Genomic DNA, 22,724 nt, shown 5'->3' with positions numbered 1-22,724 from the left:
CCAGACACATACTGCTAGTAACATTCTCTATAGGTAGATCTCCAAAATGTATGCTTCTGAGTTAGGCTCCTAATTTGTGCTCTGTTTTAGCCAAACTTCAAGCCTGATTGAAAACTAATTTTAATTTAGGAGTTTAAAAGTTATTCTTATAAATGTTTGTCTGCTATTCATTTGCCTAAATTTATAAGCCTAATTTATGAGACTGGTGCTAAGCTCTAACTTTTGTTCTCCTCCCTAAATCCACTTTTTATGCTCTTAAATTCAAGAGATTAGGCACTCAACCCAAGTACATTTTCAAAGAGATCAATTTAGGAGCAATTCTAGACCTAGTTCTAGCTCTTAGTGGAGTGCATGAATTGGTGCGGGAGATAATGGTGCTGGGGGCCGCTTGATAACAATGATCATAACATGATCAGATTTGATATAATCCCTGGAATAAGTTCACACAGGAAATCCAATAGAATTGCACTTAATTTTAAAAAAGGAGACTATGATAACATGAGAATGATAAAAAAAAAAAAACAACCCTAAGAGGAGCAGCTGCAAAGGTCAAAAATTTAGATCAGATGTGGATGTTATTCAAAAATACTATCCTAGAAGCCCAGACTAGATATGTTCCATGTATTAAAAAAGGAGGAAGGAAGACCAAACAGCGTGATTACTGAGTGAGGTGAAGGAAGTTATTAGAGCCAAAAGTGAATCCTTCAGAAAATGGAAGAAAGATCTGACTGAAAATAATTGTAAACAGCACAAGGAATGGCCAGTCAAATGCAAGGTGCTAATAAGGAAGGCAAAGAAAGAATTTCAAAACAAGATTTTGCTGGAAGCAAAAACATACAGTAAAAACATTTTTAGGTATATTAAAAGCAAGAAGCCGGGAAGAGAATAAGTTGGACCACTAGACAACCGAGGGATAAAAGGGGCTCTCAGATAAGACAGGCTTTAGAGGTGAAATTAGATGAATTCCTTGCTTTGGTCCTCACCGAGGAAGACATGGGGAAGTTACCTGTGCCAGAAATGGTATTCAGTTCTGATGAATCAGAGAAACTCTAACAAATCTTTGTAACACTAGAAAATGTAATGGGTCAATTGGACAAATTGAACAGTAGCAAATTGCCTGGACTGGATGGTATACATCTCAAAGTGCTGATAGAATTGAAAAATGAACTTGCAAAGCTATTGTTGGTTATTTGAAATTTTTCAGCATAGTACTGGAAGACTGGAGGGTGGCCAACGTGATGCCTATTTTAATAAAATCATTGACTAGTTTTTTTTGCTTATCTCACTTTTTCTTTTCCTCTCTTTGCAGAAGCTTCTGTCCTTGTGTACTTAAAATTAGAGATGGTTCTCCAGAGTTGAAGAGAATGCTAGATATCAACAGAGCCTACCAGGTACAGTATATCCACAAACTCAAACAAAACTCTACCTGGGAAACAAGTTATGCAGGGGTTGGTAGTGAGAGATAACCACGGTAACAAACTATTAAAATGAAAATCAGGAATTATTAAGAAAGCAATGAAGAACAATGCAGCCACAAATCAACAAAACAATTAAAAAAATCATTCGCAGTCATGAGAAACCTGAGACAAGTCAGAAAATTCTTCAACAGAAAACAATTCCAACTCTTGGTACAATACCTAATCTTAGGTCTAATAGACTACTGCAACATACTATATCTCCCATGCACAGCAACCATGATAAAACAACTACAAACAATACAAAACACAGCCCTAAGACTGGTCTACTCGCTGAAGAAATTCGACCACATCACAGAGGCATACCATGACTCACATTGGCTCCCAATACAAGCGAGAATACACTTCAAATTTTACTGCCTACTATTTAAAACAATAAATGGAGACAGCCCAGCCTATTGGAACAATCGACTATTTCAATCCACCTCAACCAGACATAGGAGAACCCATGTACCATTCACACACCCTCCAACCAAAAACGTCGAAAGAAAAAAACTGTACGACAACCTCCTGGCCACTCGAGCTGCAACACTTGATCCACAACTCTACAACCTATTGATGACAACCACAGACTACAAAACCTACAAACAGTGGCATACCTAGCATAAGTGACAGCCGGGGCCCATCATTTTTTGGCACCCCCCCCCCCCCATCTGTACGAAAAACATGATTTTTAGTAACAATCCACACGTCACACATGAGTACCTAGAAAAGGCAGCATCTTACATATGCAGTGAGCAGTACAACATCAATACACCCATTGTAAAACTAAACAAGCCAGACTAGTACAGATCAATCCTACACCATCAATCCTAACAGAAAACCATGTCTTTCGAACACATAGAACACAGAAAACACCTTCGCCTAGTATGGAATATGTAATCACAAACTAACCCCTCCCCCTTTTACAAAACTGTAGTGTGGATTTTAGCCACAGTAGTAACAGCTCTGATGCTCATAGAATTCTGGGCATCAGAGCTGCTACCACCACGGCTGGTGCTAAAAAACGCTCCACAGTTTTTTAAAAGGGAGGATAAAATAGAAATACATAGACAAAGGTTAAATTGAACCAGAAAGAAGCTGGACTCTGCATACAATGCAACACCACAGAAACAGTGACACATGTCTCCTAAAGCAATAAATAAATAGAAAATTTTTTTCTACCTTTGTCTTCTCTGGTTTCTGCATTCCTCATCTTCTTGTTACTCTCTTCCTTCCATCCACTGTCTGCCATCTCTCTGCCCCTATATGGCATCTTCTCTCCTTCAATGCCCCTTCCAGAAACTGTATGCCTCCCCCTTCCATCTCTCCTTTCACCCCCATTGGTCTGGCATCTCTCTCCTCTCCTTCCCTCTCCCACACCTCTCTTCTGCAATCCCTTTCTTCCCTTATTTTCCTTTTCAATTTATTTTCTGCATCCATATAGATTATGTTCTTACTACACTCTCATCAATTTCCTTTTTTACTGTCTACCTACAGCTCACCACCTCTTTCCCTCACCCCCTCCATTATTTCCCTAACTCAATCCTTTTCCCCCATCATGTGCCCTCCTTTTATTTATCCCCTCCTTCCATCATCTGCCCTCTTCTCTCCCCACTTCCATCATCTGCCCCTTCTATCTCTCCCCCCTTCCTTCCATCATCTGCCCTCTTCTCTCTCCCCAATTCCATCATCTGCCCCTTCTCCCCACTTCCATCATCTACCCCTTCTCTCTCTTTCCCCCCACTTCCATCAGCATCTGCCCCCTTTCGCTCCCTACAACCCAATTCCATGCAGTATCGTTCCCCCTTATGTCTCTTTCCCTGCAATTCCTTCAGCATCTGCCCCTTTCTCTCCCTCCACCACGCTTCCATACCACCCTGACCCCATTTGTCACCCTTCAGCGTGATTCCATATCACCCTGACCCCGCTTTGTCACCCTTCAGCGTGATTCCATAGCACCCTGACCCCCCTTTATCACCCTTCAGCGTGATTCCATAGCACCCTGACCCCCCTTTGTCACCCTTTACCATGTTTCCATAACACCCTGACCCCCCTTTGTCACCCTTCACCATGTTTCCATAGCACCCTGACCCCCCTTTGTCACCCTTCACCATGTTTCTGTAGCACCTTGACCCCCCTTTGTCACCCTTCACCATGTTTCCATAGCACCCTGACCCCCCTTTGTCACCCTCCACACCCTTTCATGCCACCCTGACCTCCTTTCTTTCTCCATCCCAAAGGTCCCGCAATGACAGCTTCTGCTCCGATGGAAGAGGTAAGTGACGTCGGAGGGGGCTGGGCCGGCAGACGCAGTTAGTTGCGGCATGATCCCGCGATGATTGCGGCTGCCGGTCCCTCCCCCCCCACCGACGTCACTAACCTCTTCCCAGTCATCACGGGACCTTCTTCACTTCAGCGCAGCTGCCGACTCTGCTCTAAGTAGGGCAGCCGCGCTGAAGTGCGGTTTGAAGCAGCGCGGGAGGTTCCGGATCCGGTCGGCTGTGCACCCCCTAGGAGCGTGCACCCGGGGTGGACCGCCCCCCCTTGGTACACCACTGCCTACAAAATAGAAATAAAAACCCTTCTATTCAAAAAAAATACATAAAACCGTACTAACACAATCAGAAATGTCCCAAGCATCACCTGCAGCTACTACATATGAACTTCCAATATCATGGCAACTCAGATGTAATCCTTAACAACTCAAAGAAATGTACAAACTACTCCCTAAATACTTTTAATACTAAATACTTCTAATCTCCGGACAATCCATTTGTAATCCGCCTTGAACTGCAAGGTAATGGCAGAATAGAAATCCCTAATGTAATGTAATATAATGTAAAACTGAGAAAATTATAATGCTTTGGTATTGCTTCATGGTGCAACTACACTACATGGTGCAATTCTTGTCAACGCATTGGGGGGAGGGGTTCCAGCAGGAGGGATTGGGCATCCCTCCTGCCGGTAGTCTTCGCGGGGGGTGGGGACGGGTTGCCGCTAAACTTATCATGGCAGGGTGATCCCTTGCTGTGATAAGCTCAGCGGCAACCTGATTCTCTAACTGGCGTCTGTAATGTAGATGCCGGTTAGAGAATCGGGTTCTTAGGTGGGTTTAGGTGCGATTCTGTATAAGATGCCCATGCGCGATTCTCAAAAGCCACTTGGGCGGCTTCTGAGACCGTGCGTCCTATACAGGATTTGGGCCTAAGTGGTCACAGCACATTAGCACGTAATGCACAGCATTCTGTAAATCATGAACAAATTTGGTAAACCTGTCCATTGTCTGCCTGTATTCTGCCTACATTCTGCCCTTTGCACTTACATATGTATGAATATAAAAATACATGATTTGCCATAAAGGGACAGATCGAAGGTCCATCAAGCCTAACATCCTGTTTCCAACAGGGCCAATTCAGGTCACAAATACCTGGCAAGATTCCAAAGAGTAAAACAGATTTTATGCTGCTCATTTTAGGAATAAGCAGTGGATTTCCCCAAGTCTATCTTATTAATGACTTATGAAGTTTTGTTTTAGGAAATTATCCAAACCTGTTTTTTTTTTTTTAAACCCTGCTAAGCTAACTGCTTCTATCACATTCTCCAGCAATGAATTCCAGAGTTTAAATATTTTCTCCAGTTTGTTTTAAATCTATGACTTAGTAGCTTCATTGCATGCCCCCTAGTCCTAGTATTTTTGGAAAGAGCCCTTTCCACTCTACTCAGTATTTTATAGATCTATATCATATCTCCCCTGAGCCATCTCTTCTCCAGGCTGAAGATCCCTAGTTGCTTTGGCCTTTCCTCATAGGGAAGTCGTCCTATCCCTTTTACCATTTTCATTGCCCTTCTCTGTACCTTTTCTAATATTACTAATTCTGGTAACTTATTGCATCTGTTGTATATGTTGGTAGGTGCCAGTATGTTCTTTAACATACGTGAGTATTTGGCACCTACCTGTTGGTGGTTGTTTACCAAATTGCCTTTCTAATATTGAAAATCAGTGCTAGGCTTCTAACATATTTCCCCTCTAATTCTACCCTCTGTTGCCATCCACTTTTTATGCTTCTAAATTGATAAGTTTAGTGAAATTCTGAGTAAAACGTTAGGGACTCAGCCCTAGTAAAGTTTCAAAAAGACCAATTTAAGAGCAGAACTCTCAAAGATAAAAGAGTGTAAATCCTTTGAATATTGAGCCCCTTAAGCATTTAGAAAAGGCACAGTGAATGCCTTTTTTTCTTTTTTTTTAATTATTCATTTTTACATCAAATACATAGTGCAAACAGAAGAACAAACAAGTAATATAGCATACTGCACTCTGTTCCAATCAAATAATATACAGTTATTAACTCCCACCTCCCAACCTCCCTCCCTCCCCCCTCCCTTCCTGGATGTGTCTAACACTCTTTCACAAAACAAAGGGAAATAATATTAATATATCATAACTTGCAGTAATTTGTTAATGGGCCTCAAATTTCTTTAAATTTACTATGATGTCCCCTCTGTATAGAATAAATGTTTTCAAACTTATAAATTTGACTCCCATCAAAAACTATAATTCATGTTATCCCAATTTTTCAGTATCATCTGCATGGCCACTCCTGTCATGATGAGGAGCAATTTATTCTGATTTGCATTTATAGGTTTCTTGGTTAATAATATCATTCCAAATAATACTATATCATATGATAGTGATAAAGGAACTTCCAATATCATAATAATTTGACCCCAGATAGATTTCCAGAATTTGAGTATCAAAAGACAAAAATAAAGCAAATGCTCTAATGTCCCTATATCAAGATGACAATGCCAGCATCTATTAGATTTAGAGTTATCCAACATGAATGTCATCAAAGAAACGTGTATCTGGTATACTTCACATCAAAAGAAGCCATTATATAAAAGAAAAAGTTATAAGAAAGAATAGCATCACGAGAGGCTTTGCACATACAAGCAGACACTGTACTGCTTATACATATAAGGGGGCATTTTGTAAAGCTGCTCAGCCGCAGGAAACTGATTAACGAGTCAAGCTCCAAAACGCAAAGTCTTGCCATTTTTCAATGCCAGAGAAGTAAGCACAGCTCTTCCTCAGTCTCTCCTCTGAATCCCATATCCAAAGACAAAGTAGCCGACAGTTATGCATGCATCAAAGCCGGTGTAAATGCCCATGGAAATATTTTCTTGGATATAGGCATATTGCCACTCTAAATTAGGGACTCCCAATTACATTGAAGAAATGCCCAAACTATGCCCAGCACTCACCTCATTGAAATTCCTGTATATCCCCTACAAATAGGGCCCTTTCTAAAATCAGAGCTCATAGGGGCAATGCCAACTTACATGTGTATGCCCGCAGCCCGCTACTTTTGAGTGTAAATACAAAACTATGCTCTGATTTGCTTAACAACATTTAGAATGGCAGTTTCATGTATGTCACGGTGCAAAACTAGGACGGATCACCCAGTTTGGTTGGCCTGAGGTAAGGTGTCTTCATCTTTTTCAGATTGTGGGTGTATGTGTGATGTATGGGTGGCCTTGCAGTGTCCCAAAAAACCCTTGAGTGTTCTATTTAGGGCGCATTTTGAGGTGGTTTTGTGATTGTTTGTGTCCCTTTCCTTAGATAGTTTGGAGTAAGGTGACAACCCCATATAAAGTACTGGAGGGGGAGGGGAACATTTGGATATTATTATGGGACAGAGAGGTTCACAGGAGGCTTATGTTGTACCTCTGTATCCTACAGCACAACACTTGGAAGTTGATCGACTCTGGACGGTATGACAGCCGGGAAGATTTCACAGTGGTACTACAGCCCTTCTCCAGCACCCTACAGATTGTACATCTTCAGGTAGACTAGCTACACGGTACTGCTTCTCAGTTGCTAGAACTGTCTCTTCTCTGTTGTTATATTTATAGGTATATCACAATATAATCAAAAAATAGTGGGAAAAGACGTGAATTACAACAAAGAAAAATGGGGAGACCCAATAATCCACAGCAAAAACAATAAATCGATGAAAACAAAAATAAAAAACTGTGGATACAGATGTTCTGGAGATAATTTATTATACACTGACATATAAAAACATGAAAATTCAATTTAAAAAGTACAATGATAAAAAATACAGTGATAAAAATCCAACCGGACCCTACACGGTCCATGTTTCAGTGAACACGCCTTCATCAGGGGTCCAATGGTTTGCAAACTCACATATAAAGAATTGGACTGAAAACAGTCTATTGTCTTTAAACATGTGAGCAAAGAACACCGCAGACAAGCTGAAGTAGCAAAAAAAACACTAAGGGACATGAATTATACACTAAGATTAGCAATGAAAATGTCTTCTTCTATCCATATCAGACAGTTAACTGAGCAAAACTAGAAGTTAAATAATTGGCCTCAAAATCCCAAAAGGGACAAATCAACATCCCCAGGTGCTAATAAAGCTCCTTTAAGGGGTACATGTCTAATCCTCGGCCAGCTCTGGGAAGTTCGCCCAAGGTAAAAGAAAACTCTCAACAGTTTTGCTCAGTTAATTGTCTGATACGGACAGAAGAAGACGTTTTCATTGTTAATTTTAGGTTCTAGTCATAGGACCATCTTGGAAACTCAACTACTTGTAGCATCTTGTGTTTCTTCCTTCATTTCTCTATAGAAGCAGTTCCGTCCCTTGTGGTTTATGTGGGCATATTCACCATTGTTACCGGAAGTTTCTATGTGAGGATATGCATGCTCTTACGGGTGCGGATCACCTCATTTCACAGCCATAGTGGAAATGTTCAGTATATGTAGGCAGTTCTCCTGTATTCCAATAACACCTTCCTATTTCGTTATCTCTCTTTAGGATGGGCGACCAGATGTCTCATTCTTTGCTCCCGACTGTTTTCACTTGAGTCAGAAGTCCCATTCTCAGTTCTCAAGGGCTTTCTGGAACAATATGGTAGGGCTGCTACAGGGCAAATGTATGTGTAGTGGGCTGATCAAACAGAATTGGAAAGATGTGTGTATGGGTGGTATGTTTATTAGTGTGTAGAATCATTTGTGTGCTGCATGTGAGTGTATGTGCTCATGTACAGGTCTGGTGGATTATATTTAATAGGATTAATATTAGAAATGAGTTTGGAGAAGGCAGTCTGGTTTGTTTTCTTTCACTAGGCCTTTAGGAGACTAATAACTGGACTTTCCATCAACTTTAGCAAATAACAACTGATATGAAGGGGCAAATTCTATAAATGGCGTCCCGATTGTAGGCAGCGGTAGGCGTCCTACCGCTGTCTAACCAGCCAATCGGGACACTGTAGGTGTTTTCACAAGCCTAGGGAGACGTGTACGGCCAGAAGTTTCACCCAGAAGTGGCCTTAGGTGAACTTATGCGGCTCTAGACATCTCTCTAGGGCCATAAAAAATGCCTGAAATGTAAGCCAGCAAGATGCTGGTCTGCATTTCAAATAGACGCAGCTGCTGAGCTGATCGCAGCAAGGGAATCTCCCTGCCGCAATCAGTTTAGCGGCTGCAGCAGGGACCCCCCCCCCCCCCCCGCAAAGTCGGCCGGGAGGAAGAATGCCCACTTCCTCCTGCTGGAACCCCTGAAGCCCCCCACCACCACCAATTCCCATGGCAAGAGGAGTGCCCAATTCCTCCTGCCACAATGACGAACCCTCCTGACACAATCCAAGGCAGGAGAAATGCCCACTCCCTCCTGCCACCACCCTCTGAAGCATCCCCTGGCAAGATGGATGCCCACTCCCTTCCACCCCTGGCTTTAGGTATCTGGCCAATCGGAGTCTTAGAAAACTCCCAGTGCATCTCAGGATGCACTAGGAAGGAGGCCTAAGACTTTAGTTAGCCCTCTTATGGGAGGGGCCTTAGGCATCTGAGCCAGTCAGGGCCTTAGGCCTCTCCCCAGTGCATCCTAGAATGCACCGGGAAGGGGAAGGCCATCTATTTTGCAGTGGTGGGCCTGCCGGCAGGAAGGAGTTCCCATCCCTCTTTCCAGCCATCAGATAAATGTATGTGGGCGTTTGGGAGGGTTCGAGGGCTGGCAGGGGGATCTTGGGGGTGTTGGGGTGGAGTTGGGGAATGTCAGGGGGATCTTGAGGGTGTCAGGGTGGAGATGGGGAGTTTCAGGGGGATGTTGTGGTATCAGGAAGTGACAGGGTTGAAGTCGGGGAGTGTTTGGTGGGGTTCAGGGCACCGAGTTCTCCCTCCCTGCTTTTCTTCCCCACGGGGCCGACCAATTCTCACCACCCGACGTCAATTCTGACGTCGGAGAGGACGTTCTGGGCCAGCCAATTGTTAGAATTGATGTTGGGCGGCGAGAGTTGGTCAGCCCCGTGGGGAAGAAAAGCAGGGAGGGTGAACTCGGCGCCAGCCTGTTCCCGATGGCGGCAGTGGCAGCCTTTCCCCTGCGGCGGTGGCAGCAGCATGTTTCCCAATGGCGGTGGCATGGGGAGGGCAGGGAGAAAGAAAGAAAGAAAGAAAGGGGGGGGGACAGGGAGCCAGAAAGAAAGAAAGGGGGCAGGGTGAAACAAAGAAAGAAAGAAAAAAATGGGGCGCGGAGTGAGAGAAAGACAGACATAGAGAAAGAAAGGAGGCATGGAGAGAGAAAGAAAGAAGGGGGCAGGGTGAAAGAAAGAAAGAAATGGGGCTCGGAGAGAGAGAGAGAAAGACAGACATACAGAAAGAAAGGGGGCATGGAGAGAGAAAGAAAGAAGGGGGCAGGGTGAAAGAAAGAAAGAAATGGGGGCACGGAGAGAGAGAGAGACAGACATAGAGAAAGAAAGGGGGCATGGAGAGAGAAAGAAAGAAGGGGGCAGGGTGAAAGAAAGAAAGAAATGGGGCACGGAGAGAGAGACAGACAGACATAGAGAAAGAAAGGGGGCATGGAGAGAGAAAGAAAGAAATGGGGCACAGAGAGAGAAAGACAGACATAGAGAAAGAAAGGAGGCATGGAGAGAGAAAGAAAGAAGGGGTAGGGTAAAAGAAAGAAAGAAATGGGGCACGGAGAGAGAGAGAAAGACAGACATACAGAAAGAAAGGGGGCATGGAGAGAGAAAGAAAGAAGGGGGCAGGGTGAAATAAAGAAAAAGTTTGGGGAGGGAATGAGGTCTGGAGGAGAGGAAGCATACAGGAGCTGAAAGAAGGGAAGAAATATTGGATGCACAGTCAGAAGAATAAAGTGCAACCAGAGACTGATGAAATTACCAAAGGTAGGAAAAATGATTTTATTTTCCATTTAGTGATCAAAATGTGTCCATTTTGAGAATTTATATATGCTGTCTATATTTTGCACTATGGCTCCCTTTTACTAAACCGCAATAGCGGTTTTTAGCGCAGGGAGCATATGAGCATCGAGAGCAGCGTGGGGCATTCAGCGCAGCTCCCTGTGTAAAAACCGCTATCGCTGTTTAGTAAAAAGGGAGGGGGTATATTTGTCTATTTTTGTATAGTTGTTACTGAGGTGACATTGCATAAAGTCACCTGCCTTGACCTCTTTGAAAAACCGCGGAATATAAATGATTATTAGCATTTTCTTTGCGTACAGTGTGCTTTGTGTTTTTAAAATTTTATTGTTGGTAGATCATTTTGACTTGGCAACGAAGGTAAGGGGGAGGGAGGGAGGGGAGCTGCTGAAAGACATCTAGTAATCCTTGCAGGCTTGACTGTGCAGGGAATTATTTTTGTAAAATCATGTTTTATTATGTGACTGGCATTATTTAGACTTTAATTTCTATGAATGAATAGAATGAAAATGATATAAAATTACTTGCTTGTTTTTATGTGCGTGCGCTGAAGGAAAGTGGAGAGAGAGTGGGCTGAGGACGCTGAAGGGAAATGGGGAAGAGAGAGTGGGGAGAAGACGCTGATTTATAAATTGACAATTGTACAGAATATTGTTTCTTTTTATACTTTAATATAATAAGTTCAATATAAAACAATTCAAGATTTGTGTGGATGGAATCAGGTGGTTTGCGGGGATGGGGACTGAGCTTACGGGGATTAGTCCAATAAAATGGTATTTTCTTATTTCTCATTATTTGTTTTATTTATATTTGTTAATATTTTTATTTATTAATTTGTAAAGTGGTGATTGTTATGTATCAGTTTTTTTCAAATTTACATCTAATGTCTTTATATTTTGCACAGTATTAGGGGACATGTATTACTGTTTTTGTGGTGTTGCATTGTATGCAGAGTCTGGTTTCTTGGCGGTTCAGTTTAACTTTTGTCTACATATTTCTATTTTTAGTTTGTGATTATTCCATATTGGGCGAGGGTGTATCTGTCTGTGTGTATGAAAGAGACATGGCTTTCTGATAGCATCGACTGTACAGGATCAATTGACTGTGCAGGATCTGGCTTGTTTAGTTTTACAATGTATGTGTTGGTGTTCTAGTGCTCACTGCAGTGTTTAAGATGCTGCCTTTTCCTAGGTACACTCTTGTGTGATATGTGGATTGTTACTAAAAATCATATTTTTCATATAGATGGGGGGGGTGTCAAAAAATGATGGGCCCCGGGTGTCATATATGCTAGGTATGCCACTGCCATCATTTACTATGTTAGGTCTATGGCAGGTGTGTAAGTGTTAGACATGTCGGTGCTGGGTCGCACTAGTGTTCTGTCATGGAATCTTAGCATCCAGATGCCATTATAAAATAGGATATCACTGCACAACATTGAGGCACCTAAAAAGAGGACACCCAGTTATAGAACTGACTCCTTTATGTGCAGTCCAAGGGACTTATTGGCCACATCTTACCCAGAGGTTTAGTGTGGAATACAATGGACAATTCAAGCCAATAAATACAGTGTAAATTCAAAATCATAATAAACAATTCATACTCATCCCTTCAAAAACTTTTGAAATAAAAAAGTGGCCATGTTAGTCCACTCTTCAAGGTAAGATGTAGAAATAAAACAAAAACATAAGGGAAAAAATAATATCTTTTTTATTAGACTAACTTGATATAGTTTATGATTGGCTTTCGAAGGTAACCCCCTTCTTCCTCAGATCAGAAAATTCCATCATCTTCTTCTTTGTGACTCTGTGCAGTGCTGCGTGCATCTGGTAGCCCTATAGAAATAATTAATAGTAGTAGCAGTAGTACCTTTGAAAGCTAATCTTAAACTACATCAAGTTAGTCCAATAGAAAGGTATTATTTTTTACCTTTATGTGTCTCTTTTATTTCTGCATATTACAGAACAGAACCCCTGCGAATTTTGAAAGACCGCGAATACGGTTTTTCGCCAGTCAAAAGGCAGGAGAGAGCAGCTAGGGTGCCGGCGGGTGCAGAAAATCACTCGCGGTATGCTCCAACCGCCTCTTCCTGTTACTAAAGTCAGGCTGCACCAATCAGAAGCTGCTTTGACACGCCAGATAGCATGTCAAAGCAGCTCCTGATTGGTGTAACCAAGACTTTAGTACAAGGAAGTGGTGGTCAGAAAATACCGCGAATTACTGAGTCTGCGATTCATGAACCACGAATTTGCAGGGATTTACTGTACTTTAAATTTAAAAAAAAAAAAACTTCAGTGGTATGGATGTGTGGATGTTAGTCAGCCCGAGACTTATAATTCCTGTGGCCACATCATTGTGGTGTACTTGATGTGTGTGTGTATGAGGGAGTGTGTTTGTAGTGCATGTGAAAGAGTGTACATGTGTGTATGGTTGCTTCTGTGTAATGATCGATGTGCAATGAAATGAATATTGCATAAAAAAATTTATGGCCACAAAATTGTGCATATGAGTATGTGTGTGTGTGTGTGTGTGTGTGAGAGTGAGTGCTGGAATGGGTTTACAATGCGGATTTTCATTCAGAACCCTTTTACAAAGCTGTGTTAAGCGCTAAGGTGCACTTACCCCTCCCCCCCCCCCCTTTTACAGAACCACAAAAGTGGTTTTTAGCACCGGCTGGCACCCTGAATGCTGTGCATTGCTCCGACACTCATAGTTTCTATGAGCGTCGGAGCAGTGCACAGCATTCAGCATGCCAACCACCCGCTAAAAACCACTTTCACAATTTTGTAAAAAGTGTGTGTGGGGGGGTTAATTCAGCAAAACTGGCCAAATACAGGACCCGCTAAAGCGTTCCATGCTAGTTTTGGCATTTCTGTGTGCTAAGCATGTGGTAATTACTTTTTTGTAATTTGGGGGGGGGAGGAGGGGGCATGTCGGGTAGAGATTGGGCATGGATGCACTAATCAACTAGCACATCTCCATTACCAATCCAAATTAGCATGCTTACAATGTGAGAGCCTTTGGCGCCCCCCTGTGTAGGAGGTAGTAAGTGCTCCTGCGGTAATTTTTTTTTTAATGGCCATGCACTAATGCTAACATTAGTGCATGGCCAAAAATTAAGCAAATAGAAAAAAGCCCTTTTTGAGAGCTGCACTAGAAATGGGCTTAGCGCATGGGAAAGACTCACATAAGGTTGCACAGCTTAGTAAAAGGACCCCTCAGTTATTTTCACACTGTATTTGAAAATGAGAGAAAATTCCAGGGTTACTATCTCTTATACCCCATTAACAAAGCCGTTTTCTTTCTTCTAGCTTCAACCTTTAGGCAAGAAAACGGATAACTTGCATTTCTCAGCTAATCTTACCCTTGGCTGCCCGACTCAGGTGAATAGGTTTTCTATTGGTTTTTTTTGTGGGGGGGGTGTGTTCCACTATGGGCTAGATCAGGGGTGGGCAACTCCGGTCCTCGAGGGCCGGAATCCAATCGGGTTTTCAGGATTTCCCCGATGAATATGCATTGAAAGCAATGCATGCAAATAGATCTCATGCATATTCATCGGGGAAATCCTGAAAACCCGATTGGATTCCGGCTCTCGAGGACCAGAGTTGCCCATGTCTGGGCAGATTCACTAACCCTCCGATCCGTGTGCGATCTGTGTGCAATTGGAGGCAGGCTGACCGATTCACCAACCATCTGCGTGCAAATGGGGGCAATCAGAGGCATGCCCCCAACCGACTGCACGGATCGCTAGAGCCCTGACAATAGGCACAGGAGAAGCAGCCTCCTGTCACTGCTGTCAGGGCTTCTGTCAGCTTTTTAAAAATTTTTTAAATCGGGCAGATATTTTGCGTGTTTTACACATGCAAAATATCAGCCCGATTTTAAAAAAATTAACCCCCCCTCCCTCTCCCAACAAGTGCCCTTTCCCCTCTCCCTCCCCAAACCAAAAAATCAACCCCGCTTTTAAATTTATGGCAGAAGGGTTCCCACTCCCTCCTGCCATCTCTACTATTTCCCCCACTGGCCCACCGCACCCCCGACCGACCCACCCCTGGTCAGGCCTGGCCGGCCGGCCGCACCCCCCCTCCCCCCCCCCATACCTTTAAAAATGTTGGGAGCAGGAAGGGTGCCCAGTCCCTCCTGCTCCTTAGGCCTCCAGTGTTGGGTCAGTTACTTGCCAAAAGTTTTCGCGAAAAGCAAATTTGATCACGTCTCACCACTCCTGTCTAAGCTCCATTGGCTCCCAGTAATCCCCAGGATCCACTTCAAATGTGCGTGTCTGGCCTACAAGATCCCACATGGCATCCTTCCTGCCATTATCCCTCTATCCTGGAACTCCCCAACCCCTACTTCCTCCAGATCCTCCCAAATTTTTAAACTATCCTTCCCTTCCATAAAAGGTATTTCCCATGTAGGCAAACTTGAGTCATCCCTCCCCTTTAGAATCACTGAGATCTGGAATAACCTCACCTCCCCACTCCGAACCTCAAGCTCCCTCCAACTCTTCCGCAAACACCTAAAAACCTGGCTATTCTCAAAACTGTAACACTTCCCCCCTCTTAGGCCTCTCACCTTCCCCCCTTTACACCTAACTCTTTAATCTCTCCACTGTAGTTCCTCTCTCATCTTTCTTCCTGTAAACCGTGCCGAGCTCCGCATTCGTGGAGATGGTGCGGTATATAAACCCAAGGTTTAGTTTAGTTTAGTTTAGTTTAATATAAAACAGTCACTAGTTTCATTATGAAACAGGAATATGTTACAGTTACTAGTCTAGGAAGATTACTATGAAAAATAATTATATTACTTGTAAAAGTAATATACAGTGGTACCTTGGATTACGAGCATAATCCGTTCCAGGAGCATGCTCGTAATCCAAAATGCTCGTTTATCAAAGCGAGTTTCCCCATAGGAAATAATGGAAACTCGCTTTGATAGGGTCCCATCCCCCACCCTCCCCCCCCCCCCGAGGCCAGCAGCGCTGCTCCCCCCCCCACGAGAACCGGCATTGTAACCCCCGAAGGCCCCCCCCCCGCGATCCGGCAACCCCCCGCAGCCATCGGGCACCACCACCCCCCGCTGCAACCTGAGGACCCCCAACCCACCCGAACCCTCTTCTTACTTTAGTGTAGCCTCCGCACTGGCACCGGCACCAGCATGTCCTGTGCGTTGGTGCCGGTGCCCGAAAATCTGCCTCCTGTGCTGAGCCTTGAGCATGTCCGCATGCTCAAGGCCTGAGAGCTCACATTCTCTCAAGAATTCTCAGGCCTTGAGCATGCGCACATGCTCAAGGCCCAGCACAGGAGGCAGATCTTCGGTCACCAGCACCAACGCACAGAACATGCTGGTGCCAGTGCCGGTGCCGGTGCGGAGGCTACACTAAAGTAAGAAGAGGGTTCTGGTGGGTTGGGGATCTCAGGTCACGGCGGAGGGGGGTGCCCGATGGCGGCGGGGGGGATGCCGGATCGCGGGGAGGAGGGTGCCGGTTCGCGGGGGGTGCTCACAAATCGAGGTGCGCTCGGTTTCCAAGGCGCCGATTTTGCGAATGTTTTGCTCATCTTGCATAACACTTGCAAACTGGTGCACTCGTAAACCGAGGTACCACTGTATTACCAATAATATATACCCTCCCATTTTACAAAGTCACGCTAGAAGCTGCCATGCAGCAAAAGCCTTGAAGCCCTTTAAATCTCTATGGGCTTCGGGGTAGTTACCACAGCAGCAGCCACTAGTGCAGTTTTGTAAAAGGGGGGGTGGGGTTAGTTAGTAATATATTACCCTCAACTCTGTACACAGGGCATGTATTTTGTAGCAAAGTTTTAGTATTTTATAATTTCACTTATTGAATAATTCTTTTTTCCTTGAAGAATGATCCTTTCTTAAGAACGTACAAGAACAGTAACTACTCTTATTCTGGCCTGCTGCCCACCCAGAAGCCAATAGAGGTAATTATCAACGGTGATGGGACAAAAGTGCGTGAGACTTCGACGTGCCGACATTACAGCGCAGACAATTCGGCAGAAGACCCCAGTGCGCCGCCTAAAAAGTTACTTTAAAAAAGCTACGATGGGGGTGTGGGGGGAACCCCCCACTTTACTTCATACTCTTCGTGCTGCCGTTGGGGAGGCGTGGGGGGTGCAAACCCCCCCCCCATTATAGAGAAAACTTAACTTTTTCCTAAAAATCGGGAAAAAGTTAAGTTTACTCTATAATGGAGGGTTCCATCCCCCCAAACCCCCCCCCCATGGCAGCGCGAAGAGTATGAAGTAAACTGGGGGGGTTCCCAACTCACACCCCACGTCGGAGCTCTTTAAAAGTCACTTTTTAGGCGGCACACTGGGGTCTTACGCCGATTTGTCTGCTCTGCAATGTCGGTGCGCAAAGTTAACAAAATATTACTAAATCTGCACCTAAATGAGATGTAAGGACCTAAATGTATTTATTTATTTACAGTACTTATAGTCTACCCTATCCAAAGATCTAGGGGTGCTAAAAGGATATACAATACATAGACAAATCAAAATAATAAAATAAAAACCAAATAAATCCATAAATAAGAGATGATTAAAAATACAAAATAAGTAATGAAATATTAATTATAAAATAAATCTGTACAACATAAAAAACATAATCAAAGTCAAAACTCCTCAAGAAGAAATGCCAAATGCAGACGTGAGAGCTAGAGAATGACACGGTGACAAAATTCATCACCGTTCCTGTCCCCGCGGATAACCGCGGGAAACCATCTTCATGTCATTCTTTAAGGAGAGAGGGAAGAATCAGAGTACGAATGGCCACAACCACTGCCCCGCAAGCTTTGCTTTGAGGAATGCTGGTGTAGAAGGACTGAGGTTGAAACAGACACTACAGAATGACAGTCTCTGGTATCCAGAGCAGATATTGTGATGTCATAATGCCTCATTCCACCAATGCCTAAGAGCCAACCTCATCAGTGATGTCACAATGGCTTCATTATCCTTGGCTCACATAAGAATCAGAGTATGAATGAGCACAACCACTGACCCACAAGCTTTGCTTTGAAGAATGCTGGTGTAGAAGGACTGAGGTTGAAATAGACACTAGAAAATGACATGGGATTATTTCCCGAGGTTATCCGTGGAGATGGGAACGGTGATGAATTTTGTCACCGTGTCATTCTCTAATGAGAGCACAAGTTTCTCAAGACAGAGCATTCCATAACTCGGGCTCTCTAACCCTGAAAAGAGATCTCCTACAACCAGCAGATTCATGAAGAGGCAGAAGAAAATAGCTGGTTTAATGATTCCACCTCTTCAAAACAGAGCTGACTTCAAGAAAGCCAGAGGCAAACACAGAGAATGTTTAGTTGCAGGGTACTGAAAGTAGACGGTGGTAAAGCGTCAGGAAAGAATTCTGGGCAGACCACATGAGCACTGCAGTGTTTACTGTTGTAGTCCGTGTCATATACCTGCACCCTTTTCTAGAAGGACTACTTTTAGAAGAGTGGGTAAGGTATAATTTCCACATTGATCAATTCTTTGGCCTTTCTGCTGAAACTCTCAACAAGGGCCAGCTGAGCAGAGAAGCGGTAGAAAAAAATGGTACGTTGCGGCAACACGTGACTGGTATGGCAATGAGAGCAAAAAGTCAAATTTCTTCAAATAATAACAAATTATTACTTATAATGACCGGGGTTGCCATTCAACAAATTACATACAATTGGAAAAACTGGAGTAGACTAAACTATAATTTTTGGTGGAATTCCCTATGTCATATATATAAAATGGAAAGATATATTGCAATACAGCGAGGGTGTTTTAGAAAATTTCAAGATGTGTGGGAGCCATTAACAAAATATTGCAATGATTGAATGATTCTTTTCCCTTGATTTACAGATTCAATTACGAGGGGGGAGGGGGGATAATTTTATAATTTTATTAATGTATACTAGCTTTATAGCCCGTTACATTAACGGGTGCTAGAATATATGTGTGTCTGTCTTTATTTCTTTCTCTCTCTGTCTCCTTAGCCGCTTTTTCCTGTCCATTCTCCCTTCTTTTTATCTCCCCTGTGTCCACTACCACCCCTTCACTGCTCCCCTTATCCAGCAGCAGCCCTTCTCCCTTTCTTTTACCTCCCGCCTGTCCATCAGCACCTCGTCCTGCTCCCCCGGTCCAGCAGAAGGCCTCCCTTCATTCCCCCCCCCCGTGTCCATCATCACCTCTTCCTGTTCCCCCTGTCCAGCAATAAGTCTCCCTCCCTTTTTTCCCCCCTGTCCATCATCACCTCTTCCTGCTCGCATTTCCCTCCCCCTCCAGGTCCCTGTGCAGCAGTAGCAGCATTTTCCCCCACCCCCTTCCCTACTCTTACCATGATGTGGCCTGCTCCAAGGGCCTCCCCCCTTCCCTTATTGTGTTCCCCGCAGGCAGGCCCAGCTTCTCCCTTCACGTTACCTTTTTTTCATTCTGTTGCCCTCCCTCGCGTGAATGGCTGCCTGGTTCCATTGAGCGGCGAGCGGCTGAAGTCTTTTTCTTTGGCGCTTCCCTGCCCTGTGTTTGTTTTGGTGTTTGTCTCTTTGGCTGATGTATGTGGATTTTTTTTTTTTCTGTGTCTCTCTCCTTTTAATTTTTTCTTTCTTTCAATCTTTCTCTATTGCTCCTTAAGTTTCACAGAGTAAGTTGTTGTTTTGGTTGTTTTTTTTAATGTATATTACCAGCATTCCCTCCCTCTCCATTTCCCTCCCCCAACACTACTTTCCTGTGCAGCAGCAGCATTTCCCCTACCCCCCCCCCATTTCCCTTCCCGCGGTCTGGTTGGCTCCCTTAGTCCCTTTCCGCCCCCCCCCCTTCCCTTCCCGCGGTCCCGACAAACCTGCTACACAAGCAGCGTCTGCAGCACTGTACACACGCTGCTTCGGGGCCTTCTACTGCCCTGATTTGCTCTGCTTCTGTGGCAGAGTAAATCAGGGCAGTAGAAGGCCCCGAAGCAGTGTGTGTACAGTGCTGCTGGAGTCGGGACCGCGGGAAGGTTTCTAGAGAGTAGCTGAACAGGTCACTGGCAGTCAATGAAGGGCTGCTGTCCTCGGGGGCAAGCCGCGGCAGGAGTTTGAATTTACAGTTTGCGGTCGGGCGGCCGTCCTCACGCTCCGTCCACCGAGCGCGTGGGCTGTCTCTGCCCTCGGGTGCGCTCAGCGGCTTGTGGCAGCCGTTGTGAAGGGGCGGCATGGTGCGGTCTGTATTGTGAGGTGGAGAGCAGGGAAGGGCGCGCATGCGCACTTGTCTTGCCACATCCCAACAGAAAAGGGATCAGAGAACACGCGAGGCAAGTGCGCATGCGCAGCTAGCATTTTATTATTTAAGATTGTACATTGTATTTGATTATATAATAGGAAGGGTTGGGGAGAGTGGGGGTTAATAGCATTTTATGTGTACTCTTGATGACTATTAAGTGATATATTTATGATCTATTTGTTATATTATATTGATGCACTTATTGTACGTTTAAAAATCAATAAAGAAATAATTAAAAAAAAAAAAAAGATTCACGAAAACATCAATCCTAGGCTGTGGCAACCCCCGATTGTGCTAAAGAACCTTGTCTTCAAATAAAATTTTTACATGTGACACAGATGGAAGCCTTCTTCCCAGAGAGGGGACTTTGTTCACCTTTGCAATATATAATGAACTTTGAAATTGGGGAGGGGGAGAACTATTCAGCCCATGATGGCAAGCAGTAAGGTTACTAGATGTCCAGATTTCCTTGGACCTGTCCTCCTTTTGAGGATATGTCCGGGGGTCCAGACGGCTTTTCAAAACAGGTTTTGAAAAACCTCCTCCAAATCACGTCAGGTAGGAGGAAATCCGTGCATTTGCAGATGCCACATGATGATATTACGCACGTTTACGTGTGACATCATTGCTTGGCATCCGCATATGTGTGGATTTCCTCCTGTCTGATGAGAGCAAGCAGTGGAGGCGGGACTGGGGCATAAAAGGGCGGGGATGGGTGGAACTGGGCGGGCCTGGAGGCGGGTCTAGGGTGGGGTCCAAATTTTACTATAGTAAAATCTGGCAACCCTGGTAAGCGGCTTGCAAACTGCTTCCAGCTACAGTCAGACCTAGCCCTGGATATTCAATACCAGGACACGCATGGCTCCCTGCGTTGAATATCTGGCCCTGCACTGAATATCTGGTTATGTGCAGTGACCCAGAAGTCAGCTGAGCACTGGCCAATATTCAGACCAATGCCTTATTAACTCAGCACATAAAGTTAGAACAGCTGTTTTGTGATCCTAACTTTACTTACTGAGCCGGTTAGTGGACTGAATATTGCCACCAACCAGCTAAATTGGTGCTCCATCCTAACTCCACCCCCCCAGCCCACTTCTAATCATGCCAGTTAGGGGATGTCCAGTTGGTGGTGATATTCAGTGGCACCTACCCAGTTATGCACTTCTGATTTGATTGGTGTCCAGCTATCTCAGCCGGAGTCTAATTAGGCAAGAGCCTCTCCTGCCCAGTTAAACCCTTTTGAATATCAACCCCATAATCTTTCATTATGATCATGATAGAGAAGGGAGGGCGGTAGTTGAACTTCTCACATGCCACAAAGTCATGAATCACGAACTGTGATTTGCAAATCTTATAATCCACCTCTGCATACAAAGTGAACACAGAGGGCTGGATTCTAGTAACGGCTCCAAACATGGCGCCATCCGCGTGCCAATCACGTGTAGGTGCCATTAAGAGAATCATGGCTTATGTCTAAAATAGGCACCAGTAATGTAGGCCAGAATCGCATCTACAGAGGAGCCTAATGGCACTTAAGGTCTTTTCTGGCAGAAACCATGTCTACTTTGATGTTTGGCACCTCCGTAGATGTGATTATGGCGTCCTTTTGTGTAGACACCAGCCTACATTTTGTAAAATGTCTTTTTAATTGGTTTTAAATGATGTGGTTAATTACCGTGCTCATTAACCCCAATTAAAACAATTAAATTAGGCAGCGGTAGAATTTGAGCCAGAGGGCAGAAGATTCAAGGGACATTCAGGTCAGATCAAATGGGAGTAGGAGGCTAGAGAAAATGCCTCTTCTGAATGGAAAGGATTTCCTTTCAGTTTCATTGAAAATATACGCTTAGAATGTTCTCTGTGTCTTATCCACACTTTCTTTGCTCATTCTCTTTAAGAACTGGGGCAGTGACCTGTCATGTCCTCATAGTGGCCCCTCCGAGAGTATTCCCACATCAGGTAAGAGTACATTTCTTAAGCAAAGATGTTTGCAAATGAACAGTTTGTTTGTTTGAAAAGGAAGACATAGTTTGATTTGTAAAACTCTTTGATAGAGAGGACAAGTTTAGCTCATCATGGTGGTGTCATTGTGGACTAAATTCAATAAATGGTGCCCAAATTTCGATAAAAGTGGAACCCAATTGGCACCTCTACGTTGGAAATGAAGATCCAAATGCAGGAGTCGCAAAGAAGAGATGTCACCAGCCCAGACAGGATTCAATCAAATGATCTTTATGTGTAACACTAATGGAGACTTGACATTGCCAGGGATTCGGCGAAATAACGCCTTTATTAACAGTCTATCAATAACATAAAAAAACCAAGAAGTATACGTTAAATTTAAAACATGATTTATAAAAGGCATATATTCAACTTAAAAAATATAACATGCTGGTAAAAAGATGGAAATGAATAAACATCATGTTTTAGTATGAGACATTCATAAGTAATTTTCATATGTTTTTAGGTGTGCCTGTAGAATTTATTCAATTTGTATTAGCAAAAGTTACTTAAGACATTAAATCGCTTGGCAACTTTGCATATACCAATATAACCAAACATCGTTTGATAATTACTCTTCTTAAGCCTGCTTTTAATATTCAATTATAGACTGACAGTGAGCTCTGAAAGATTTGTTGGATTATCATAGTTTTCAATGGTTTCAAACAACTTTTTAGTATTTATTGGATGGGGACATGTATTTATTGCTTTTAAGTTAGTTAAAAGAGTTTTAGTGTGATTTTCTCGTCTTAGATTGTGG

At 43.8% G+C, this 22,724-nt stretch overlaps 1 protein-coding gene across 1 annotated transcript in view; it reads left to right on the top strand.

Moving 5' to 3' along the window:
* Positions 1 to 22,724, top strand: part of PLB1 (phospholipase B1) — a 225,477-nt gene that overhangs the window by 155,490 nt on the left and 47,263 nt on the right. Inside the window, exons 39-44 of the mRNA XM_033937660.1 lie at positions 1,310 to 1,391; positions 7,198 to 7,302; positions 8,300 to 8,395; positions 14,009 to 14,080; positions 16,562 to 16,639; positions 21,862 to 21,922. Of these exons, the coding sequence (XP_033793551.1) occupies positions 1,310 to 1,391; positions 7,198 to 7,302; positions 8,300 to 8,395; positions 14,009 to 14,080; positions 16,562 to 16,639; positions 21,862 to 21,922 (494 nt within the window). The remainder of the gene's footprint in view (positions 1 to 1,309; positions 1,392 to 7,197; positions 7,303 to 8,299; positions 8,396 to 14,008; positions 14,081 to 16,561; positions 16,640 to 21,861; positions 21,923 to 22,724) is intronic.

The sequence above is a fragment of the Geotrypetes seraphini genome, chromosome 3 (assembly GCF_902459505.1).
Source record: "Geotrypetes seraphini chromosome 3, aGeoSer1.1, whole genome shotgun sequence".
NCBI classification, from domain to species: domain Eukaryota; kingdom Metazoa; phylum Chordata; class Amphibia; order Gymnophiona; family Dermophiidae; genus Geotrypetes; species Geotrypetes seraphini.
This window is presented reverse-complemented; position numbering and strand designations above follow the sequence as displayed.